This window comes from Grampus griseus (genome assembly GCF_964374135.1).
Source record: "Grampus griseus genome assembly, chromosome: 8".
Taxonomy (NCBI): Eukaryota; Metazoa; Chordata; class Mammalia; order Artiodactyla; family Delphinidae; genus Grampus; species Grampus griseus.
In genome coordinates, this window is record NC_139002.1 from 47003130 (window position 1) to 47029702 (window position 26573).

General features: G+C 37.4%; 2 protein-coding genes across 6 annotated transcripts; one reads left to right on the forward strand and one right to left on the reverse strand.

Annotated features, from left to right (window-relative positions):
- Nucleotides 1–582: 582 nt before the first annotated feature.
- CREBZF (CREB/ATF bZIP transcription factor) lies at nt 583–5902 on the forward strand. Of its 2 annotated transcripts, XM_082659843.1 has the most exons (4): nt 583–1833; nt 2045–2122; nt 3200–3268; nt 5020–5902. In XM_082659843.1, exons 1-2 carry the CDS (start codon nt 776–778, stop codon nt 2058–2060), a joined length of 1074 nt encoding a protein of 357 aa, XP_082515969.1. In that variant the 5' UTR covers nt 583–775; the 3' UTR covers nt 2061–2122; nt 3200–3268; nt 5020–5902. The 2 variants fall into 2 exon arrangements, with proteins under 2 accessions (XP_082515969.1, XP_082515970.1); XM_082659844.1 differs by having other exon boundaries at nt 583–2122.
- A 4007-nt stretch (nt 5903–9909) lies between these two features.
- Nucleotides 9910–17866, reverse strand: TMEM126A (transmembrane protein 126A). Of its 4 annotated transcripts, none has more exons than XM_082661084.1 (5): nt 17752–17866; nt 15651–15746; nt 12138–12331; nt 10865–10979; nt 9910–10242 (listed from the first exon to the last, which is right to left on the reverse strand). In XM_082661084.1, exons 2-5 carry the CDS (start codon nt 15737–15739, stop codon nt 10050–10052), a joined length of 591 nt encoding a protein of 196 aa, XP_082517210.1. In that variant the 5' UTR covers nt 15740–15746; nt 17752–17866; the 3' UTR covers nt 9910–10049. The 4 variants fall into 4 exon arrangements, with proteins under 4 accessions (XP_082517210.1, XP_082517208.1, XP_082517207.1 ...); XM_082661082.1 differs by having other exon boundaries at nt 17717–17865; XM_082661081.1 differs by having other exon boundaries at nt 15651–15781; nt 17717–17865.
- Nucleotides 17867–26573: the final 8707 nt, after the last annotated feature.

Here is a 26573-nt window from a genome sequence, read left to right on the forward strand (position 1 = left end):
CTGGGTATTGGGTACTATTGTTGAATTAGAGTGGATACTGTAATATTCTTTCACATATTCTGTATATTTGGAAATTTTTATAATAAAAACTTGGAAAAATTAAATTACATATGAATGACTTATTCACCTCTTTTTTCTTCTAGTACTCTATAAGTGTTTGAGTGAAAAGATCTTGTGATATAGCGAAAGGGCAAAGGAGCAATTCCAAGAAGAATCTGATCAGCAGTCTTAAGTTCCAGGATAACGAAGATTATTCAAAAATTAGGTATCTAAATGATCAATTCTGAGCGATACTGGCTTCACTGGAGGTGGAAGCCAGAATACAGAGTATTGAGAAGTGAGGGCCGACCACTTTTTCAATAATTCCCAGGTTTGTTGTTATTTTTGCCGCTGTTACTATGACATCACTGGAGATCTGGAGCTACTCCAGCTCCAGACCTCATTCGAACTCTCGCGATACTAGAGCCCGGTGGAGCGCGAAATGCGGTGGGAGGGGCTGGAACGAGATCGACTGACTTCCGGCCAGGCCGTTGTCTGGGTGGCGCGGTCGAGTCATCGTTGGGCCTCGCCGCTTCCATCTCTCTTCCCTCCACCGCTTACCCCCCCCCCCCCGCCCCGGCGCGGGGGGTCGACCAGCCAAGTGGGGCGGGAGGCGACTCGGACCTTCCTCTTCATTTCGTTCTGGCCTGCTGCCCGGCTACCCGCTCTGGGTCCTTGGGACCAGCGAGGCCCGGTCTGAGGGGCCGGGGCCTACGTGGGCCCGCCGTCGGGCCCCATGAGGCATAGCCTGACCAAACTGCTGGCGGCCTCGGGCAGCGACTCCCCACCCCGCAGCGAGAGCCCGGCGCCGGTCGCGACCTGCTCGCTGCCCCCGGACTTGACCCGGGCGGCAGCGGAGGACGAGGGGACGGCGGCGGCCGGGTCTCCCGGCCGCAAACAGCCGCGCGGCGACGAGGGCGAGTCGGACGCCGGGAGGGGGGGCCGTGGCATCGTGGCCGCGCGCGCGCCCTCGCCCGAGGAGATGGAGGAGGAGGCTATCGCCAGCGTCCCCGGGGAGGAGACGGAGGACATGGACTTTCTGTCCGGCCTGGAACTGGCGGATCTGCTGGACCCCCGGCAACCAGACTGGCATCTGGAGCCCGGGCTCAACTCGCCCGGGCCTCTCTCCTCGTCCGGCGGAGGCTCGGATAGCGGCGGCCTGTGGAGAGGGGACGACGACGACGAGGCCGCGGCTGCCGAGATGCAGCGCTTTTCTGACCTGCTGCAGAGGCTGTTAAACGGCATCGGAGGCTGCAGCAGCGGCAGTGACAGTGGCGGCGGCGAAAAGAGGCGGAGAAAGTCCCCGGGAGGAGGCGGCGGCAGCAGCGGCAACGACAACAACCAGGCGACGACAAAGAGTCCCCGGAAGGCGGCGGCGGCTGCTGCCCGTCTCAATCGGCTGAAGAAGAAGGAGTACGTGATGGGGCTGGAGAGTCGAGTACGGGGTCTGGCAGCCGAGAACCAGGAGCTGCGGGCCGAGAATCGGGAGCTGGGAAAGCGCGTACAAGCACTGCAGGAGGAGAGTCGCTACCTACGGGCCGTCTTAGCCAACGAGACCGGACTGGCTCGCTTGCTGAGCCGGCTGAGCGGCGTGGGACTGCGGCTGACCACCTCGCTCTTCAGAGACTCGCCCGCCGGTGACCATGACTACGCTCTGCCCGTGGGAAAGCAGCAGCAGGACCTGCTGGAAGAGGAGGACTCAGCCGGAGGAGTGTGTCTTCATGTGGACAAGGATAAGGTGTCGGTGGAGTTCTGCTCGGCGTGCGCCCGGAAGGCGTCGTCTTCTCTTAAAATGTAGGGTCAAGTAATCTGCTCTTTATCCGCGTTTACCCCTTTCAACTCCCTTACACCATGTAAAACACCTTAGTGGGACATCTTCACTGGACACATTTCAGAGGAGGAAAAAAAAGTAATATTGAATCTTTAAGTGTTTAGCTAAAAGCATGAATGTGACACTGTAACCAACTCCTAATGATAACATGTCACTATTAAATCTCTCTGACAGTTTCTTTTTTAGGTGATTTCCTTCCTGCCAGGCTCCGTTGTAGGGGTTACAGAACAGTCGTTCCCGCCTCACAACCTGGTAAGGATCCATCTCTTCACGTAACGCTCATGCTCTGCTGCTTAGTCTACTTTAATGGGCAACATCTCAATTTGTGTGTGTGTGTGTGATTTTTTTTTTCTTTTGTTTTTTGGAAGGTGGGAGGGGAATCTAATTTGGGCCCTGTCCACCCTGGAAACAGACTTGTGCTGGTCAATATTGTATTCAAGTTGCTTCTTCTGGTTGAAATAGCTGTTAATGTGTCCCCTTGTTCAGACTTGCGTGTACCTAGCTCTTCTGTCCCCAGTGTGGACATGGCCTTGGATGACATCGGTTCCAACTGTACACTGAAAGCTGCTAATAGAGATACAGTTTGGAGAAAGTGACACAGGTGAAGTTGAATGGAAGTTCCGAGTTGTACAAGGTGCAAATTGGAATTCCAATTTTAGAGCAACTTTTCAGAGGTTGACAATAAGTACTTGGGGCATACACAAATGTGATAGTTATTTTGTGGAGATGACAGAAATCTCTTAAATATTCAAGAATGCCTTTCAGTTTTCATAGATATAGATATACAATCTATTCAGATTAATAGATTTTTATATCTCACCATTAGAGAAGTTGGAAATTAACATGCATATCAGACTCCTGTGTTAGTTACTTAAAGGAAGAATAAGAATGGTTAATGAAATGTTTCTTTGAGGACCAGCACAGTGATTTACCCTATCACTGAGTATGAATAAATTGTTGAACACCTTTATTTTTGTTGTATTAAAATTTTAGGTTAAATTTATGTATGATTAGATATTGAAGGTTATGAAATGTGAATGAAAACGTGTAAAGTGAGGCTTCACAAAGAATCTTATTCTCCATATTTCAAGGGTATTTGTCCTATTTAAAAGTAAGTTTTAAAATTGAGTGACTTAATGACACGATTGACACTTTTTCCAAAGTTGGGACATAGTCTTCCTTTGAAGTACTCTATTATCTATTGTCCAGTTGTATAGATTGAGTCACAGTGTCTTTCAGTGTAAGAGACATTAAGAAATTCTTTGTGAAACATCACTGTTTGATAAAGTATATACGTATTTAGCATCCTTGTTTTTCTTTGTGCTAAAGTGGATACAGCTGTTGGGGCAGAAGAGACGGGACCAGCTGCTGGCCACATTTCCTGCTTTATTTTAAAAGGTAGTATAAGAAATGAGGAAAAAGAGGTAATATCAGGGCTTCTGCTTTTATTTTAAAATGTTCATAATTAAAAAGTATTTTCCAGCAGTCCAAAGATGTAAGTTATCTTACATATAAAATGTTTTATTTTGTTGTTATTTGGTTATGAAAATGGAATCTTGTTCTTGCAGAACTGTAAATGTTTTGTTGCTAGATAATACACTTTTGAGACCTAACTTGGTCTCTGGTTTCCAGTGCATTACAGCATATTTTGTAAAATCATCTACTGCACTTGAGCATGAATGGATAGTAGCCAAACTCACAACCTGGAGTGATGAACCTGCTTATACCTAAGTGCAGGAGCAAGCCCCTCACAATGCAGCTGCATGGATTTTTAGTGCCTACTGAATTATATATATAAATATATATAAAAACCAAAAGTAGTTGGAAAAGTTATTTGAAATGACTAATTTGTGCTATCTTTATGGAATATGTTAATGTAGCTTTTTGAAACAGAAGCCTTGAATTGAAAGTTAATTAATACTTGAACATTTTGTATATATTTCTTTGTATATAATTTTGTGCAGTACCAATGACAAAAATATGGTGTCATAATAAAACCAGGTTTGTTGATCTTTCAGTCATGGGCTCAAATAATTTATTCATCTCTAACATGACATTAGAAAATAACGGATGAAAATAGGAAAAATGATTGTTGTTAATGCTGTGGGTTTTAAAAGGTTCTGGAAGCAGTAAGTGCGTTTTTCTAAAAATTATACCATTCCCTTGGAATATTTTCTTCCTAACGTCAATGATTTTCCTGCATTATTTGAAGTTTGGGGCTGGGGAGAAACAGTAGTCAAAGCTCTCTGAATTGGGATGATTTGACATTCCAAGTATAGATTTTTAGAATGTCATTTTATAAATGGCAGTTTTTGGAAATACTTGATTAAGAACTTTTGAAAATGGAGATTAGTATCGACTATTTTAAAAGCTGCTTTGTTAGGTTGCTTCTGTTTTAACTGTCTTTTCTTAGTTTCCATCTCATTCTCTTTTTTTTCTAATTTTGGTAAATTAGTGATTTTGTCATTTTTTGCATCAACGTCATGGTCTTGTTTTTACATGGTATTGCATGTATTTAGGACCTATCTAACAGGGGCTTTAAATAAATTTGGTCATATTTATGTGTAAACATATTTTACTGTAAATGTTTGGGTTTCTGAATTTACAACAGATATGTTTATTTCAGTATGTAGTAAACAATATCTTAAAGTGTCCTATTCACTACTTGTTAATTAAAAAAGTTATGATTAATATGAAACTGTTGTCTTACTATTTTTAGAAAATTGTGTTCTGAATGATTAGTAGTTGGATAAAGGAGATTTCTGGAATATAATATGGATTTAGAAATTTTCAGGTTTGGCTCTGTTTACTGTAATGGATGAAAGCAATTTAGTGTTTGGGGAATCTTTTTTTTTTTAATATTTTTTTCCTAATTGTGCCTCTGTGGCAAAATGATACAGCAAGTACTAAAGATGTAGCTTTTAATGTTTGTCTTCCGATGGTGACAGGAATTTATACATTAATTGAACTAACACATCATATTGACTTAATGTTTCTGCACTTCCTTGACCAAACCTAACTAAAAAGTCCACGTTTGTTAAAATGTAGTCACACCTCTGATATAATCCGACAAAAAGTGTTCGAAATATTTTAAATATTTGTGCATTTGATAATCACTAAATTAATCTCTCTCTCTTCTCTTTAAACAGCTTAGCAGTGTCTGCAAAAACGAATCTTTTCCTACAACCTGTTAACTGACTGGACTGATGGTAACAAAGTAATTGTGGGAGCCATGTCGGTCAAAAATTTGGCATCTGCTGAAAAAAATGAATGCCATTTTCAAGGTCCCAAATTACTTCTATACTGATTTCACTTTCCAGAAATGGAGATATGAAAAGATTCTCTGGAATCCTTGAAAGACTTAATAGAAATACATGAGACAAAGTTAATTTTGGAACAAAATTATACTTATTTTTGTCTTTCATGGGAGTGATACTCAGTTCTTTGCATACCTTTTAAAAATTGCAACCATTGGAGAAGAGAATGATAGTATTTCATCAAGGAATATTAGATTCTTTACATAATCAAGCGCACATTCTGTGGAATTAGATTTAGTGGAGTAGAATTACATAAACAGGCCATCAGTGATCACAGGCATATAATGAGTTTGTATTTATTTCCTGGAACATGAGAACTAATCTGAAGTACAGACAGACGTTGCTGAGTAGAATATAAAAGTTAATGTAAAGTCTTTAAAGAGTAGTCTTTTTAAATAGATGCATTGATTTGTCTGTATATCTTTGAAAAATTGATTATGATTAAATGTGTGGGTAGTTAATTGCGATTCAGGGTAATGCCAAGATGTGTGGATTCTGAGGTTTTTGGCTTCTTGAGCTTTCTCCGAGGACTTATTAAAAATATTTTGAGGTTTCTAATGAATGGTATACTAGTTTCTACTGTTTTATATTAAAATTTCTCTAGTATGTAAGGGCTTTAGTATTCTGGATGATGGGAGTGGCTCTTTTCATGGAATATGGTTGTTTTACTTAATTGAAACATTTTTCCAGTTCATTACAAGTGTGAAAAAACACTCAAAACTCTGGTTGTTTTATTTCATTTTTGTTGGATTATGTTAATACATTCTTTCACCTGGTCTAGACTGAGTCATTTTATCTTACTGACTCATTTGGGAAGTGTGCAGATGATAGAAGTGGGAGGGGGTAGGAGATAGGCTCTTAATCTTCTTTCCAGAATGATTCATCATAATAACTATACAGTTTGGTTATTGTATGGTGGTACAAAAAATTTATTAAATCCATTCAGTTTCTTTTAAGTGTATTCGGTGTCTCTGATGCCAGGCAGCAAAGCGCATTCCCAGTGGCTTATGCTTATGTGATTGATGGATGCTCCTACAGTATGAACAGTACAGCTGGTTGTATTGTAACCAAAATCAGGTAGGCATCAACACTATTTGGTGACTATAACTACTGCTTTGATAGAATAGAGTGGATAATTCACTGATAATGAGTCATTACCTTTTAAAGTATGTGATTACCTAGTTCAGTATTTTGGAGGTATGCCTTTAAGCTAAACAATCTTATGACTAAGGTTGAATAGGTAGTAAAATATTTCCAAGTGTTTAGTTTTTTTCCCCAGGCTATCAATACAAAGTTTTGAGACCTTCCCAAATGGTTATATTTTTATATTTTACTGTACTGTTTTTTGTTGAGAAACCAGGTAGTTACCATTTAAGCCAGGGGAGGTCCTCCATTAGAAACTTGTAAAGTGTTTGTTTGGCCAGCAGAGTACTTTTTACATGTTTGAACTTGAATACCTCAATACTCTCTGCCAGTCACTCCCTATTGTCTTATAATACCAGACTGAGCTCAGAGCTCTGACCTAGACTGCAAGTGGTCATTTACATGCAGTTTTAAAGTGCAGGAAAATTAAACTGGAGATAATTTAAATTTTATTCAGAAAGTAAATTTCTTTATCGTTTTCAATAAATCCTGTAATATTAGAGGAAAAATATTTTTTAAAGATAAAGGTTAAAAGAAAGTTGCCCTGTTCATTGCTTTGGTTACTCATAGTGTTTTTATTCCTAGTTTTTTACCTTTCCCCAATTTGTACATTCAGGATTTCTTAGTTAGCCGTTTTTCCCACTTTTTAAAAAGAAACCGGGTCACAGTGGACTTTCATAATTTTTTGTAGTTTTTGTTCGGCCATGCCACGTGGCTTGTGGGATCTTACTTCCTGAACCAGGGAATGAACCCGGGCCCTTTGCAGTGAAAGTGTGGAGTCCTAACCACTGGACTGCCAGGGAATTCCCAATTTTTTGTAGTTTTCTTGACCCAAAATTTGCTGAAATTCATCTTTTGCTCAATTTTCAGTTAATCTAATTTAAAAATCTGGTCACTTGGCGTTTTGAACATTCGTGTAGCTGTTAATATGTACAGATTTGAATTTTATTGGTGGCCCAACTTCGTTTAAAATGTGCCATCAAATTCTGTTTCCTGGGCTTTCCTGGTGGCACAGTGGTTGAGAGTCCGCCTGCCGACGCAGGGGACACGGGTTTGTGCCCCAGTCCAGGAGGATCCCACATGCTGCGGAGCGGCTGGGCCCGTGAGCCATGGCCGCTGAGCCTGCGCGTCCGGAGCCTGTGCTCCGCAACGGGAGAGGCCACAACAGTGAGCGCAAAAAAAAAAAAATTGTTTCCTTTTTACCCACTGAGGTCAAACCCCTCTGGCTTCTAATGTACCATAGTCTGGGGTTTACAAATTAATATCTTAATTTAAGTATAGTATAACATGAACCTTCTTTTTTAAAGCCAAATAACTGCACAGAATAAATTTTGAAAGACAGGTTTAAATAGTTTGTTTACTGTGACAGAACTGAAATAAACTATTTTCCTGACTGAGGCAGTGTTCTTCAGGTCTTAGCTAAAAATGACTGTTCCCTTAAATTGTAATGCAGATCACAGCAGGCTCGCACAAATTTGCCCCCTGACCAAAAGTTTTGGTAAAGTACATTTGTAGCAACAGGTTTAAAGTAACATGTTCTTTGGCTTATGTTGCCCATTTCTACTAACTGGGAAGATGATTTAAGAAAAATATGGTAGAAGACAGATGTTAGAAATCGTTTTTGGTTGCAGAAACCATTGTAAATTTTTGTATGTTTATAGATGGTGGTATGCTAGGGAGTAAGTACGGTGGGAGTGTTTAAGGATAAGTAAGGAAACAATTTGCGCTAAATTATCCATTTAGTAATATCAGTGGGTTTTGAATTATCTAAGTTCATTACACCATTCTCTCTTTTTAAAGGAGTCTAATTCAGTAATTTGGGTTTCTTATTTTTGAAGTTAGGAATTTTAATTTTTTTTTACTGTGATAAGTAGAACTCTGCTTTAAATAAAAATGACAGCACACATAAAATGTATAATTTTGGGTCAGACAGCTTTATCGTGGTATTAGCTTGTAAAATAAAGTTTTTTGGGTTTTTTTTTTGCCTTTTATATATGTTTTTCCTAGTTGTAAAGGTAAAGCATATTCATTTCAGAAAGCTGGGATTATCCAGAAAGGAATCAGAATGAAAAGAAAAATCAGCCTTAACTTTATAACCCAGAGAATATCCACAGTAAAATACAGATTCTTTTGTCTGATAATTGGGATCATTTTTTTTATCAAACATAGTTTGATAGGGAATTTTGTTTTATAATCTGTTTCAATTTGTTTTTTTTTTGACCTCGCCACGTGGCTTGCGTGATTCTACTTCCCCGACCAGGGATTGAACCTGCACCCTCAGCAGTGAAAGTGTGGAGTCCTAATCACTGGACTGCCAGGGAATTCCCTTGTATTTTATTAATTAAATTTTACATCTTTGGCTGTACTGCTTTCTTTAAGGGCCACTGAAAGCCTGTCCCACTCTCAGAGCTGCCTTTTTTAGGTGAGAGGCTAAATCCTTTCATATAATTTTAAGTAGCATAAGATTATTTAACAGATATATCACTATATTTGAAAAGAATAGTTAAGATGCTTGTGAATGTGGTCTTGGATGACACAAATATTGTTTGGTATGACTGGCTTGTTTCATAAGAAAGTGTTGGTCTAGCTCTGCATTGTGTAATACTGAGGCTATTATCCACATGTGGCTAAACAATTTAAATTAATTAAAATAAAAGATTCAGTTATTCAGGTGCACTAGTCAAATTCTGGGTCCTCAGTAGCCACGTACGGCTAGTGCTAACATATCAGTCGTATATAAAATATTTCCTCATCATCACAGAAAGTTTTGTTGGCCAATGCTGATTTAGATGCTGTTACATGAGAAAATGGTTTCAAGAACTGAGATGAAAATTTTTAGGAAGGGAAACACAATAGATCATTTCAAAAATTTAAATGATCTATCTTAGGAATTGAGGAATAGACCTAGGATATTTCAAAAAACAAAACCAGAAACAATAGGAAGAATATGGCTACCTCAAATTTGAGTGCCTGATGACAGGTGCTACGTTAAGTCAACTTACATATATGATACCAATCTTGAGTGAGGTTACTGATGAGGAAACTGAGGGCCAGAGAAATCAGTTAACTTGCTTAGCATCATACAGCCAAAAAAAATGACTCAGGTCTATGTGCTTCTAAAGAACTATACCACACTAGATGAAAGCTTCAAAGATAGAATTTACCTTAATCTTATGAGTATAGCTTTCCAATGTTATAAATAAGATGACTTTTGAAGTAGGTAACTATCATTAGGACAGCTCAAGCTGAGCCTGAATAATCATCTGTGAAGAATACTGGGAATTGATCCCTCTGTAAGGAATGTTTTTAAATATGTTCTAAGATTCTATGAAAGAATAATACGTATGGAAACAGTGAATTGAGAAAATGAAGTGTAATGTTTCTGTAGTGTATTGATACTCCCCACCCTGGCCCCTGCCATTTTCATTCCTGTTTGGATTCTTTGAGGTTTTCAGTGAAAACTGCTATGTGGTTTTTTCCCTGTTACAGACCAAACTGCCTAATGTAAAGGAGTAGAGCAAGCAATGTGGGAGAGACGGTATTGGGAACACTAGAGAAGTAGGCTCTTGGCTAAGTGGGTAGTGTTGAATAATTTATTCAGCCTTTTGTTGTAGATCCCAGAATTGTACCTCATGTAATAAATTACAAGTCTTATTTATTCATACTTAGATGTAGGTTATTTTTACAGTTTTATTTTTGTGTACAGATTTGCTTAACCATCACTGAATTTCTAGGTCAGGTTCAGGTAACTGAAGAGCCTTTATAAGTAGTTTATATTGTCTAGACCCAAGGTATGCTGCAAACACAGTCTGGAGCAAAATGGGAAATAACATCTTTCTAAAGACAGGCTTAGAAATCCTAATCCAGTAATTTAAGATGTTTCCTTTCTCGGGTAGCAGGGCTGAGTTATACCTGTAAGAAAACATTGAGACAGTTCACTAGAAAAGACAGTTGTATCAAGTGGCAAATCTGTGTACAATACATATTAATTCCAGAAGTCTTAAAACTAGCTTAGGTAAAGACTGAGGTAATGCTATTCTCTTCAATGTCTATTAGTCATAAAAACTGTCCTTTTCTGCGTTTCACCTCTGGAAGCTCATATAGTATAGATTGCTTGGTACAACAGTTCATCAGAGAATAACTGAATTATTTTGGCTTATAGCGAGACATTTTCTGATGGAATTTTCTTTTAGAGGAAGTAGTCAAACCCTAAGAACATTATGCATATAATGTAGTTTTCATGCTAGTCACAGTACTTTTTGCAGCTTTGTAGCTAGTATTCAATATATAAAGCTAAGAACCTGAACTACACACCCAAGAGGTAGTGTGATGAATTTCTAGAAGTGTTTTCAAATTCTTGAGAAGTATTCTTTGATTACCCAGAAAAAACAAGTCTTGTTAACTCTTTCAAGTCAAACAGGTAACATTGCCTTAAAAATAGAAAATGTACTTGCTGTTTTAAAGTTTGCGTTTTCTAGGCAATCATTTATATATATTACTAAAGTTTTTCGATAATTATGGAAAGCAATCCTACCTGGCTGCTAGGCCACCATTCACAGGGATAGCCAAGAAAACAGGGTACAGGCCACCAAAAACAAGACCAACCAGTCCACCTCGTGTTATGGTACAGGTTTCACAATGTAAATCACCTAGGAAATAAATTAGTTCTGCAAATGGATAGTCAAGCAAACATTTAAAGAATGCAAGGTCCCCTTTTATGTATCACAGATACTCAATTTTCAGGCAGTAATACAGCAAATGCATGTCTACAAGGCATGTTAAAAGGTATAATTACACATATGGATAATCTAAAACAGCCAGGAATAACTGATAAAACCATCTTAGGAAAAATTCCCTAATTTGTTTTGAACTTGAATATAATACTCAGTTTGCACTGCTTCTAGCTTTTTGTGCATGTATTAACAAACCTGAGCTAATATTTTTGTCTTTAAGAAATTTTTAAACCCATGGGAAATTTAAGTTTGATTTATCTTACATTTTTACATTATGCAGTGTGATTTCATTTTTATAAAATTGTTTATTCATTTCCAGATTAGTACAAGGTATTAAAAATAGAAAGCTACACTAACCTATGTTTTCACTCATTCTGTTCAGTTTATTGTGCAATAGGTTTCCCTGCACATAAAAATTCTTTTCACACTGATCTTGGGGATTCAAGCAAATACTCATCTAATTTAAATAAATCTGAAGTAGCACTTAAGAGAATTTAAATGGACTGCCTCCCTACTACCACCTATGGTAATAATTTTTTTAATTATTAATCAGAAATTCTTTCATGATTTAGCTGTACTTGGAGTACTGAGCAAATATGGTGAACTGTCCAAAGGAAATCAAGTCTCCATGTATTTGATAACTATTGCACATATACACATTTAGTGCTTTTAGAGATTTAGTGATTTTTATGGGAACAAGATAAAGAGTCTTGTTCCCATAAAAAATTTTTTCCCCTTAAGAAAATTCTATAATTTTTAAAAAATTAAGGCAGTCAGCATTAAAAAAAAAATAAAGTTTCCAAATACTTCTTACTAAACACTGTAGGAGAGAGAAGTTAGACAAAGGAAAGTATTTAGAATTACTGTGTATATATTTTACTTGTTTGGTAGACCATGCTAATCTGAATTAATTGCTGCTTTACATAGAGAGGCTAGCAAGGTTCAGTCTTATCCAAGCAGTGACTGTATTACAGCATATAGCCAATTGCTACAATTATTTAAGGATTAATGTAAGGTGCAAATAATGTACATATACCAAAGCAAACTAGCTGGTGACAGTGAAATAGAATTTACCTGTATTCAAAGGTAAACTTACAAAACCTTTGAAAGATACGTGTGCCATCAAAAATGGGATCACTGCCATTGGTAAGCCAGCAGCTACAGGAGCCTGTGTCACATGTAGGATGCGTCGAAAGAGACTATTTGCTATTAGGCCACAGAGGGCAGCATTAAGTCCAATATATGTTGATCCATTTTCAAGCAGATTCCTGAGTCGGTGAGAAAAAACAGTAACTCTTTTTGGCTGTATTGCGTGTGTTAGCTCTCCAACAATTCTGGCATATGTTACAGAACTTATCAGGACTTTAGGATTAACAGGATCCAACATTTATATCTTATAGCTCCATAAAACAAAAACCTTTTAAAATCATTGTTTTACATATAGATTTTTATTCTGAAAGGCTTTGAATCTGGTCAACACTTTAAGGATACAGTGATACATTTAGTTTCGCTAAATGTATTGTGGGAATTTGCAAAGAATATTGGTATGGAAATTCCACCATCCCCCCACCAAGTATATAGCAGGGAAGAGCTTCTGAAGAGTCTGACTTGGATGCCTCTCTAGGCTCCCACAATACCCAATACTTACTTCTGTAGCAAAACACATTATAAGGTGGTACTAGCTTATCACAGATTTACCTGTCAGGCTTCCCAACTAGCCTGTAAACAACTTGAAGACAGTGGATACAAAGATATAAATATTTCAACAGCACCTGGCACACAGAAGGCATTCAATAAGGTGAAATTGATGTTTCCTTTTACTCTTCCTTGAAGCATTAGAGTCAGGATTAGGGGGTGGAGCAGTACTAACATTTAAGGGATCCTCTATGCTAGGTACTTTTTATAAGAGCTCACTGAAATAAGAATAAATTGATGTTTTGGGATAGTAAGTGGTAGAACTGGTTTTTAAGGAAGGCATGTATGAGATTTAAAATGCATGTTCTATGCATTCTTTAGTTTTGGGGAAAAAAACTAAAACTGCTGAATATTGAAAGTATCCAATTCAAAGCCTTCAGCCTATCACTTAACTTCTTTACCATCTGCTTTGCTTCCTGTAACACAGGCGTCAACCTCTTAATTTTCTCATTACTCTTAATTAGCCAAACTAGCCACACACAATATCCCCTCTAACTTCTATGGTTAACACTCAAGACAGGTTTTCTAGGAATTCCTAATTGAGCTTTCTACATTGTGTAAGGTACTACTTTTCTTACCTGTCACTTTGCAATCACAATGGTACTTGTAATTCAATCATTGAGCACTTATTGCATGCCGCAGACTTGGTGATGAAGGCACAAAAAATTATCTTCGGTGTTTTCATAGTTTATTATTGGAGAATGAAAGATACGTAAACTTTATATATTGGATTGGCCAAAAAGTTCGTTCGGATTTTTCCATGAAAAATGCGAACAAACATTTTGATCAACCCAGTATAACAAAAGTATTAAAATGGTAATGTTAGTACAAGGGAGGCAGTTTAGAAACTTAGGGTACATAAGACAATATTTAAATTGTGATGAGGGCCTAGAGAGCTACCAAACAACAAAACACATGAATGTGAAAAGACCTGTGTATTCTTGTGGGAGCTGAGGGAATGGGAAACTCGAGCACTTCCTCTAAAATATTTTTATTTTATCTTCATAACAATACTGTGAAATATGTATTATCTTCATTTTTAGTCATAGGAACAAATGCTCATATATATTACATATTATATACATTGTAATATTATATATATATAATTATATACATTGTAATATGTTGATATATTAATGTTAAATATTATTAAAAATTACATAAATAAGTACCTAAATATAACAAGGAGTGTAACTGGAATCTGAATAGCAACGTTTGCTGTCTCCCAACCAGATTTTAATTTCCTGTGGCTTAAAGTCACATCGTTCAGTTAATAATTCAATACAAAATTGTTACTATCTAGCAGCCCCATTGCCAGTCAGTGTTCCCAAAAAGTGCCTATACAATTAGAAACGTGAACTCAAGATTTTTTGGCAAGATAATACCCATAAAGTAACTAGATACATGAACTAACACATGAAATATAAGACCAGAAATAACAAGTGGCAATGAAATAGATGGCACATGAAATTATTTTGTAGATTAGAAAGTGAAGTGTTTGATACTAAAGTTTCATACACTTAAGAACTTTTCAAATAACTATTAAACATATCTAAATTGGTAATGCAAGAAATGAGGATTCAAACTTAGGAGAACTAGGATAGATAAAATAGAAGCAGAGGAAAAATAGTGAACAAAGATGAGATGCTGTCATCTGCCCTGTTTAGGTGCCACTGTTCAAAAGCAGTTTATTCCAAATTAAAGCTTACTTTGCAGTTCCAGATTACTTCCCCATTGATTATTATTTCTAATTTGGTGAAAGTCCCAGTAACACAGCCTACTTGCTTCTCTTCAAGGCTGTCACATCTCTATTCTTCCTGGCTTTCCCTACCTTACTGGCCTGGAAACATGGGCACATGTCTTTTATTTGCTTAAAAAATTTCTGTTTACCTCTGGAAAACAATAACAAAAACGATGTACACTGTGTGTTTGTGGTGGGGGGAAAGGGAGGTTGGATATACATCTTATTACTGCTCTTGGTTTATGGGTTCTCCCTTGTTGATCTGGTGTCAGCAAGATTGGAATTTGTGCAATAAGATTATACTTCCAAAATGTATTTCAAATTTATCCTTTTTTCACTTCAGCTGCCACCACCACTCACCAGGATTACTATGCCAGTTTTCCTACTGGTCTTCTTCCTTTTCTCGCCTACCTTAAATCTACTTTCCAAAAAGCAACTGTAATGTTCTTTGGAAATGTTAGCTGGATCATTCCCTGCTTAAAACTCCTGTTCCTTCAACCTTATGCCCACTTCCCTTGTACTTTAGTAACACTGGTTCCTCAGATATGACAAACTCGTTGCTCTCTGTGGCCTAGGCATATGCCATTCCTTCCTCTTCCCCAGGCTGACTCTTCTTCATCCTTTTTGGTCTCAGATTTTCAGTTTAAATGGAATGTTAGAGAGGCTGCCTGGAGAACATTTTGTGGGAGAGTACTGGAGTTCACTCAGCGTTGTCTTCAAAGATCAGTATGTTTCCTATATAAATTTAATAATATCTTAAAGATCTTTTAGCCATGATCCCATTTCTCTGACATTCCTTGTCTAGTTATGTGTGTTACATGGCACTCTCTTAGACTGGTAAGTGTAGTGATAGAAATGAATTGAGAAAGAAGACAGTTTAAAGGTTTGTTATTTAAATTAGTCCATAAATATATACATCTGCCTGTACTCTAAGCCAGATGGAAAAACTGGGAGAAATGAATTTTAGCCTTGACTTAAAGGAAAATGGCTAATCTCTCTGAGCCTTGGTTTTCTCATCAACGTAATAAAAAAAATCTCAATTTCCTTCTGACATTCTATGTTTGTTTATATTCAAACCAAATAAATTTGAGATGAATCAATGATGAAAGTCCACCTGATAAAAGAATTTTTTAATTAAGAAGGGATCTTACCTTTCTGCTTCTGGAAGTTGGTTAATTTTTCTGGTTATGATTTCAATTAAGTTCTTCTTGACAGTACCATCTGGTTTATGATTTTCCATCTTGAGCCTTAAATTAAAATGTCGTTTTTCAATAATGTGTATCTATAGAAAAACAGCAAAAGAGCTTATAAAAAGCCTTTGGAAGACCATAAATATTTAATTTTAAAAGCAGCAGCCATAGCTTTATTTCATAATCTGAAAAATTAATGCATTAGACACCCCCCAAAAAACCCCCACAATTCTATGTAATAGAAACCAGAACATGGAAGACAACACATAAAGCTTATAGGAAATACAGAATATCTTTGTAACCCTTAAAAATATTGTAAATTTGCAAACAGCACTAACCATAAAACACATAAAGCTAATATTAAACTAATAGTAACCAATTAAAATGACCTTGTGTTCATTTACAGATACCATAAAGATAAGCCAGTTGGGGAGAAAATGTTTGCAATGTAACTGACAAAGGAGTAGTTGGTACCCAGAATATGTAAAGTATTGAATAGTACAAATCAATAAGAAAAAGGCAACCAACCCAATAGAAAAACTGACAAAAAGTTTGAGCAGGCACTTCACAAAGAGAAAAGTCAGACAATAAATATGAAAATACGCTTAACCACTATAATCAGGAAAATAGAAATTAAATTTCAATTACTGGCAAGAATGTGGGGTAACTGAAACTCATGTGCTGCTGGTGGAAGCACAGGTACAACCACTTTGGAAAAGGATTTGGTACTTAATAAGTAGAAGACACACACTCAGCAATTTCACATCTAGGTACACCCTAGAGCAGAGGTCAGCAAACTTCTCTAAAAGGGCCAGATGGTAAACATCTTAGGCTTTGCGGGTCACATAATGGTCTTTTGTCGAATACTTAAAAAAAAAAAAACTTAAAAAATATAAAAAACATTTTGGCTGGCCGTAAAGAAAGAAGCGATAGGCTTCGTCTGGCCCACAGGCAGGTAGTTTGTTGATCTCTGCGCTAGTTGAGGTGAATAAAAGATTAAGGGAATGGGTGAATGATTAATCTTAGCCTGAAGATTTAGGTCATTAAATAAGATTTCAGGGTAGCAGAGTTACGAAAATCAAAAAGTTCAGAAAGAACAGACAACATGACTCTGAAATTTAATTTTCTTGGTTCACTATTCATTTGCTACAAGATTAATTTATAACACTAATTTAACAAATATTTACTGGGTAGCCATTAGATGGCTTGGAAAATATTCAGTACACTGAATTTCATATCCCTAAACTTAAAGTTAACATAAGTAGTACAATGCAGGCTTAGAAATTTACGTCTGGGTTTCCCGGACTCAAACTTTTTGAGGGCCTTGGTTACAATAACGTTAAGATCTCTGCCTTACAGGAACTTTGAATAATTTTATGTTGGGGGGTTGGGGGTGTGGTGGAGAGAGAGATAAAAACAAGTAATCAAATTCAGTATATATAAAGTGTATAGTGTATATGTCTGAAATACTGTTACATCATAAAGTCCAGCCTAATGCTATCACTAGTTTTCTGTTCTGTGCTCTGCATATTGGTGAGGTTCCTGGTCCTGTGAACTAGCCATTTCTAAGGTGTCGCTATTAAAAGTCACCCTTAATTCGGTAAAAGTTCTGATCTGGCAGCCCGCAGTAGGCCATTGCATCCCGGTTAATAATAAATCCCTATCAAAGACAATGCCACGTTTAAATATTACAAACATTTCAAAAGGCTTTTGCACTAGCTATCTTCAAGATAGCTCCCGAGATAGACAAATGAGGAAAGTGGAGCCTCTGAAAATTAAATTAGGCCAAGGTCACCCTGTAAATTGGCAGTAAACCCGGCATTAAATTCAAGCACAGCCTTTTCATTTTTGCCCCCTGTAGGCTTAATTTAAATATAAGGTCTTTTTTTCTAGGGTGGAAAGTGTAGGGACCGATTCGGTGCGGTAGAACCGATTCCCCTCCTCCACTTGCGACTCAGTCCCGGGATCTCATTCCCACGCTGCGGTTGAACAGCATGTCACCACGCTGTGCTTCTCTTGATACTCGCCTTTTACTGCACCCTTTTACCCGGAATGCCGGTACCTTACGCTCTCCTCCCAGCAGTCACTGCCTCCATCAGCCACGCGAGTGCTCACTCCAACCTTCGCTCAAGTCGCCCGGGCGCAGCCATTTTGGCTGCCACGTGACACGGCCCAAGGCGGGCACTGGGTCGCTGCCGGGTCGCTGATTGGGCTTCCAGGACCGAGGTTGCGCTCAAGGGCCTTCTAGCAGTGGGAGGTGCTGTGCCGCGCAGCAATGAGGTTTGGAGACCGCGGAGGGTACTGGTTACAGCCTATCCACGCCTCAGGATAGAGACTGCAGAAAATTGTGAAATTTCCGGATGAAAACTGAGTGATCTTAAACCTGCCCCATTCGTTGAAAATCTACCTTAGGTATGTTACTTAAAACTTCCTGGCCAGTACATTATACTTCGTGTATTGACTTGGGATATATAAAAACTGCACAACCCTTGGCATACGAGATAGGTACTCAGTTAAAAAGTCTAAAAGTACCTGAGATTTCTTTGCTCCATCGATAGTATATTCTCCCTTGGACCTTGAGCTCCTTGTGCCATGTTACGATTTGGTTGATTGTGCCACCATAATCTGAGCACCTCAAGAGCAAGCAGGAGCTTGTTTTTTTCTGAGGATCTGTGGGCCCCTGTAGAGTATTGCTTATAAAAGGATGATTAGGTGAATGAGACGAAAGAAAAACTGTTTAGAGAGCAAAGGAGTCTTGTGGCTCCCTCAGTCAGGACAATTGAGAATCAAAGTCTTGGACCAAACCTCTGGAGACCTCTGTTTCAGGTCTCCCCTTCGCAGCCTCTTTCCTCACTTATAAAGCAGGAGGGGAAACAATCTCACTAATTGTTTTGTAAAGTTGTGAGGATCCTATAAAAGCTCTTACCAAGGTTGCTTGGAAAATCATTGAGCTTTATCTAGGGAGAAAGTGGTATTCAAGATAAAGGGCGGGGGGGCTTCCCTGGTGGCGTAGTGGTTGGGAGTCCGCCTGCCGATGCAGGGGACACGTGTTTGTGCCCCGGTCCGGGAGGATCCCACATCCAGCAGAGCGGCTAGGCCCGTGAGCCTGTGCGCGTCCGGAGCCTGTGCTCCGCAACGGGAGAGGCCACAACAGTGAGAGGCCCGTGTACCGCAAAAAAAAAAAAAAAAAAAAAAAAGATAAACGGGGAAAACTTCATAGAAGAGGTGATCAGGAGAAGACTCCGCTACCCCCACTCCTTCGCTGAGAGAGATTTATCAGATGTCAAAATCGTGGCTTGTCAAGGAACCAGAAAATAAAAACAGGTCCTCATATTCTGAGGTGGAAAGTCAGCGTACATCCCAATCGGAAAGTTTCCGAGGTAAATGAGGAGAAAGTTTGGGAAAACCAGCTTTTTAGATTCTAACGTGTGTGTGTGTGTATGTGTGAGAATATCTTTTCCCCCCTAACACTCCATTTTATACTCTTATTCCAATTTAATTTTAAATGGTTTGAAGCTAATTTTGAAGTTAATAAATGTGCATACTGTACAGTGTCTGTAGCATGCCATTCTGGAGTAATAAAGACAATTTTGTACGTTGAGATTTTATAAAAAATCAGTTCTTTTGAAATGTCAAGATGAAATGTCAAATTTCATCTCAAATTTATGGGCTTAAATTGCTCATAACTTTCCTTTATTATTCTTTAAAGTCTGCAGAATCTGTATTGAGGCCACATCTCTCTTTCTTGTTATTGGTCATCTGTGTCTTCTCTTTTTTATGTCTGATCAATCTGGCTAATGGTTTATAATTTTTTTTGATCTTCTCAACTAGTTTCATATTTAATTGATTTTTTTTTGTTTTGCTTTTTTCTGTGTTCAGTTTGATTGTATTCTGCTCTGATCTGTATTTTTTCCTTTCTTATTCCTACCTGAGATTTAAGTTGTTCCTCTTTGTAATTTCTTAAGGAGGAAGCTGAGGTCATTGGTGTAAGATCTTTTTCTCCTCCATATATGAGTTTAGCGCTATGAATTTCCTGCCAAGTACTGCTTTAACTATTTCCCACAGATTTTGAAACATTGTTCATTATTTTAGTTCAGTTCAAAATACTTTAAAATTCTCTCTGCTTTTTTCTTTGACCTGTGGGTTATTTAAAAGTGTGTCACTTTCCTAGGCTTCCCTGGTGGCACAGTGGTTAAGAATCCGCCTGCCAATGCAGGGAACATGGGTTCGAGCCCTGGTCTGGGAACATCCCACATGCCGAGGAGCAGCTAAGCCTGTGCGACACAACTACAGAGCCTGCGCTCTAGAGCCCACGAGCCACAACTACTGAGCCCACGTGCCAGAACTACTGAAGCCCACATGCCTAGAGCCCGTGCTCTGCAACAAGAGAAGCCATTGCAATGAGAAGCACATGCACCACAACGAAGAGTAGCCCCCGCTCGCCGCAACTACAGAAAGCCCATGCACATCAATGAAGACCCAACACAGCCATAAATAAATAAAAAAAAGTAAGTAAATAAATCTATTAAAAAAAAAGAAGTGCGTTACATTGCTAATAGTTTAAATTTTTCAAATATCTTTCTGTTATTGATTTCTAATTATATTCCATTGTGGTCAGAGAATATACTTTGTATGATTTGAATCCTTTTAAATGTATTGATATTTATAGCCCAGACTCTTGTCCATCTGGGTAAATGTTTCACGTGTGATTGAAAATAATGTATATGCTGCTGTTATGCCAAGTGTTCGAAAACAGATTAGCATAAGTTGGTTGATAGCATTTTTTAAGACTTCTTTATTCTTTCTGAATTTCTACCAACTTGTTCTATCAATTATTGAGAAAAGCTTATTGAACTCTCTTTTATGGGAATTGTTCTATTTCTCCTTTCAGTTCTATCAGCTTTTGCTTCTTGTATTTTGAAGCTTCGTTATTATATGAATAAACATTTAAGGTGAATTGATCCCAGTATCATTATGAAATAAGCTTCTTAATAATTGGTGATATGTTTTGCTTTGCAATTTACTTTGTTTAATATTTTTTAAATTAACTTTTATTGGAGTAAAGTTGCTTTATATAATATTAATATAGCCACTCCAATAACATTTTTTCTTTCTTCTTTTTTTTTTGGCTGCACCATGCGGCATGTGGGATCTTAGTTCCTTGACCAGGGACTGGACCTGTGCCCCCTGCAGTGGAAGTGCAATCTTAACCACTGGACTGCCAGGGAAGTCCCTCCAATAACTTTCTTTTGATTAGTGTTAACAGGACAATGCTTTTCCCATTCTTTCACTTTTAACCTATTTGTGTCTTTATATTTAAATACAGTATATAATTGGATTTTTAAAAATCTAAATGGACAGTTTCTGACTTTTAATGAAGGAGGTGTCTAAGCCATTTATATTTAATATGATTTTTATATTCTAGGGTTTTAAATCTATCATCTTGCTATTTGATTTCTATGTGTTCCACCTGTTCTACATTCCCCTTTCCCTTTCTTCTGCCTTTATTTTTTGAACGAACTGAATATTTCTTATTCTGTTTTATTCCTTTGTTGGCCAATTAGCTATAATTCTTTTTAAAAATTATAATGATTGCTTTAGCATATACAGTATACCTCTCTATTAGTTTCCTCAGGCTACTCTAAGAAAGTACCACAAACTGTGTGGCTTAAAATAACAAATATATTCACTCACTATTTTGGCGGCTAGAAGTCTGAAATCAATGTATTGGCAGAGTTGGTTCCTACTGGAAGTGCTGAAGGACAATCTGTTCCATGCTTCTCTCCTAGCTTCTGGTGGTTGCTGGCAATCCTTAGTGTCTCTTCACCTGTAGAAGCATCACTCCAATCTCTGCTTATATTTTCGTATGACGTTTCTTCCCGTGTCATTGTGACTTCACATGGCCATTTCCCCACTGTGTGTGTTTGTGTACCCAAATTTCTCTTATCTTATAAGGACACCATTGGTTAAGGGCTCACCCTAACCCAATATACCTCATTTTAACTTACATCTGCAAAGACACTATTTCCAATAAGGCTACATTCACAGGTACTGGGGATTAGAACTTGAAAATATATTTTGGAGGGGCACAATTCAACTCATGACAACGTCTTTAACTTGTCACAATCTATCTTCAAGTAATATACCACTTTACATATAGTATGAGAATGTTACAACAGTGTACTTTCATTTCTTCTCAATCTTTATGCTATTGTTGTCATACATTTACTTCTACATATTTTATAAACCACATATCACATAGTTATCATTTTTTGATATCAGTAGTCATTTGTCTGTGAAGTAACTTTTAAAAATAAGAAAATTTATATTTATCCACATATTTTCCATCTCTGGTGTTTTTTGTTCTTTTTATAGATTCATTTACATCTGGTATAATTCTACCTAAAGTATTCTCTTAGAAAGCACATCTTCTGGTGATGAAATCTTTCACATTTTGGGAATCTAAAAGGTATTTTGTCCTAGTTTTAAAAATTGTGGTAAAAAACACACAACATTAAATTTGCCATGTTAACCATCTTTAAGTGTATAGTTTAGTAATGTTAAGTATAGTCACATTGTTAAGCAATAGGTCTCTAGAAACTTTTCATCTTGCAACACTGAAACTCTATACCCACTGAACACTAATTACTCCTCTTCACTCCCCTCAGCCCTTGGTAACCACCTTTCTACTTACTATTACTATTACTATTACTTTCTATTTCTATTACTTTATATACTTTATGTGAGTGGAATCATACATTATTTGTTCTTTTGTGACTGGCTTATTTTATTTAGGTTTATCCATTTTATAGGATGTGACAGGATTCCCTTCTTTTTTTTTTTTTTTTTTTTTTTTTGCGGTACGCGGGCCTCTCACTGTTGTGGCCTCTCCCTTTGCGGAGCACAGACTCCGGACGCGCAGGCTCAGTGGCCATGGCTCATGGGCCTAGCCGCTCCACGGCATGTGGGATCTTCCCGAACCGGGGCACGAACCCATGTCCCCTGCATCGGCAGGCGGACTCTCAACCACTGTGCCACCAGGGAAACCCTATCCATTCATCTTTTGATGAATGTTTGGGTTGCTTCTGCCACTTGGTTATTGTGAATAATGTTGTAATGGATATTCATGTGTAAATATATCTTCAAGACCTTACTTTGAAGTCTATTGAGCTATATACTATACACCTAGAAGTGAGGTTGCTGGATCATGGTATTTCTATTTTTATTTTTTTGAGGAACCTCCATAATGTTTTCCACAATGGATACATCGTTTTACATTCCTACCAACAGTGCACAAGAGTTCCAAGTTCTCCACATCCTTGCCAGCACTTGTTATTTTCTGTTCTTTTGATAGTGACCACCTGATGGGTATGAGGGAATGTTTCAAAGTGGTTTTGATTTGCATGTCCCTAATGATTAGTGATGTTGAGCATCCTTTTATGTGCTTATTGGCCATTTGCATATAATATTTAGAGAAATGTCTGTTCAATTCATTTTCCCGTATTTTAAATGGATTTTGTTGTTGTTGAGTTGTAGAAGTTTCTTTTTCTTTTTTTTTTCTTTTTTTTTTTTTTGCAGTACGCAGCCCTCTTACTGTTGTGGCCTCTCCTGTTGAGGAGCACAGGCTCTGGACGTGCAGGCTCAGCGGCCATGGCTCATGGGCCTAGCCGCTCCACGACATGTGGGATCTTCCCGGACTGGGGCATGAACCTGTGTCCCCTGCATCGGCAGGCGGACTCTCAACCACTGCGCCACCAGGGAAGCCCTGTAGAAGTAACCCCATGTCAGATATATGACTTGCAATTACTTTCTCCCATTTCATAGGCTATCTTTTCATTTTGTTGATTGTTTCCTTTGATGTACAGAAGTCTTTAAGTTTCATGTACTCCCATATGTCTGTTTTTTATTTTGTTGCCTGGGCTTTTGGTGTCATAGTCAAGAAATCATTTTCCAGTGTCCTCAAGTTTCTCTGCCATGTCTTCTTTTAAGAGTTTTTGGATATGGAGTATGGAAAAGGCCCAACTTTATTCTTTTGCATGTGGAAATATATCTATTTTTCCAAACACCATATGTTGAAGAGACTGCCTTTTTCCCATTGTGTAGTTTTGGCACCCTTGTCAAAAATCACTTGGCCTATTTTTCAAGGATGTATTTCTTGACTATCTATTGTGTTCCACTGGTTAATATATCTATCTTTATGCCAGTATCACATTGTATTAATTACTGTTCCTTTGTAGTATGTTTTGAAATCAAAAAGTACGAGGCCTCCAGCTTTGTTCTTTTTCAGGAATGTTTTGGCAAGTCAGGTCCCACATGAATTTAGGATTTTTTTCTATTTCTGCAAAAATTGCCGTTGGGATTTTGATAGGGATTGCATTGAATATGTAGATTGCTTTGGGTCATATGAACATTTTAACAATATTGAGTCTTTCAATCCACAGGCATGGGCTGTCTTTCCATTTATTTGTATCTTCTTTGATATTTTTAGTAGTGTTTTGTAGTTTTGAGTGTATGAGTCTTTTACCTCCTTTGTTAAGTTTATTCCTAAGTATTGTATCTTTTTTTTTTTTTTTTGGTGCTGTAGTAAATGGAATTATTTTCTTAATTTCCTTTTTGGATTGGTCATTGTTAGTGAAGAGAAACACGACTAATTTTTGTGTGTTGATTTTGTATGCAGAAACTTTGCTGAAATTGTTTTTAGTTGTAACATTATTTTTTCTGGGATTCTTAGTTTTTTCTGCATATCAGATCATGTCATCTGTGAACAGAGATAATTTTACTTCTTCTTTTCTAGGTTTTTTTTTATGTCTAAATTACTTTGGCTAGAACTTCCACACTCTGTTGAATAGTATTGGCAGGATTGTGTATTCTTGCCTTCTTCTTCATCTTAGAGGACAAGCTTTCAGTCCTCTACCATTGAATATGTTATTAGCTATGGGCTTTTAATATGTGGCTTTTGTTATGTTGAGGTAGTTTCTTTCTGTTTCTAGTTTGTTGAGTAACTTTTGTCATAAAATGATATTGAATTTTTCTGCATTGATTGAGATGATCGTGTGGTTTTGTCCTTGATTTTGTTAATGTGGTGTATTACATTGATTGATTTTTGTATATTGAACCATCCTTGCATTCCAAGTATAAATCCCACTTGGTCATAGTGTATGATTCTTTTAATGTACTGTTGAATTCAGTTTGCTAGTATTTTGTTTAGGATTTTTGCATCATTATTAATCAGGAATATTGGTCTTTAGCTTTATTTTCTTGTGTTTTTGTTTGGTTTGGGTATCAGGGTAATGCTGGCCTCATAGAATGAGTTTGGGAGTGTTCCCTATTTTCAGTTCTTAAGAAGAGTTTGAAGAGGATTGGTGCTAATCCTTCTTTCAATGTTTGGTACAATTCTCTGGTGAAGGCATCTGGTCCTGGGCTTTTCTTTGTTGGGAGCTTTTTCATTAGTGCTTCTATCTTCTTGCTAGTTATAGGTATATTCATACTTTTTATTTCTTCATGTTTCAGTTTTGGAAGATTGTATGTTTTTAGGGATTTATCCATTCCTTCTAAGGTATCCAATTTGTTGGCATATAATAATTCACAGTAATCTCTTATAATCCTTTTTATTTCTGTTACATCAGTTGTAAAGTCCCTATTTTCATTTCTAATTTTAGCTATTTGAGTCTTCTTATTTTTTTTTTAGTCTAGCTAAGAGTTTGTCAATTTTGTAAATCTTAAAAAAAACCTACTGATTTCATTGATTTTTTTTTCCTATTGTCTTTCTATTCTCTTTTTCATTTATTTACTCTCTAATCTTTATTATTTCCTTCCTTCTACTAACTTTGGGTTTAGTTTGTTCTTCTTTTTCTAGTTCTTTGATGTGTAAGTTTAGGTTATTGATTTGAGACCCTTCTCTTTTAATGTAAGTGTTTACTGCTATTAACTTTCCTCTTGGTTCTACTTTCATTGCACCCATAAGTTTTGATATGTTGTGGGTTTTCAGATCCAGAAAAGATCTAGGTATTTGTAAATAAATAAATAAATTCCTTATTTCTTTTATAAAATAAGAATTTTCTAAATTATAATGCTCTCTTTTTGACCCATTTGTTGTTTAATAGTACATTCTTTCCTTGACATTGGTCTTAGTGATGATTTTTTATATTTGACACCGAAAGCAAGTGCAAGAAAATCAAAAATAAACAAGTGGGAGTACATCAAACCAAAAAGCTTCTGTACAGCAAAGGAAACCATCAACAAAATGAAAAGTCAACCTACCAAATGGGAGAATATATTTGCAGGTCATGTGTTTGATAAGTGGTCAACATCCAAAATATATAAAGATAAAAAACTCGTACAACTCAATAGCAAGAAAACCCCCAAAATCTCATTAAAAAATGGGAAGAGGATCTGAATAGACACTTTTTCAAGGAGGGTATATAAATGGCCAACAGGTATATGAAAAGGTGCTGAGAATCATTAATCATCAGGGAAATGTAAATCAAAACCACAATGAGTTATCACCTCACACCTGTTAGAATGGCTATTATCAAAAAGACAAGAAATAACAAATGTTGGCAAGGATGTGGAAAAAAGGAATCCCTTGTGCACTGTTGGTCAGAATGTAAATTGGTGCAACTACTATGCAAAACAGGATGGAAGTCCTCAAAAAATTAAAAAATAAAGCTACTGTATGATCCAGCAATTCCACTTCTGGGTGTTTATCTGAAGTGAAAACACTAACTTCAAAAGAAATATGCACCCCGTGTTCACTGCAGCATTTTATAATAGCCAAGAGATGGGCTCAACTTAAGTGTCCATTAAGGGATGAATGGGATACTATTCAGCCATAAAAAGAAGGAGATCTTGCCATCTGTGACAACAGGGACAGACCTTGAGGGG

Bases quoted from the DNA above. Each gene is read 5' to 3' on its own strand.
- CREBZF (XM_082659843.1), top strand. From the start codon at position 776: ATGAGGCATAGCCTGACCAAACTGCTGGCGGCCTCGGGCAGCGACTCC.
- TMEM126A (XM_082661084.1), bottom strand. From the start codon at position 15,739: ATGGAAAATCATAAACCAGATGGTACTGTCAAGAAGAACTTAATTGAA. The intron at 12,332-15,650 runs GTAAGATCCCTT...TCACCGACTCAG, and splicing joins CAACTTCCAGAAGCAGAAAG to GAATCTGCTTGAAAATGGAT. The intron at 10,243-10,864 runs GTAGGATTGCTT...GTTTTCTTACAG, and splicing joins AATGGTGGCCTAGCAGCCAG to GTATAACTCAGCCCTGCTAC.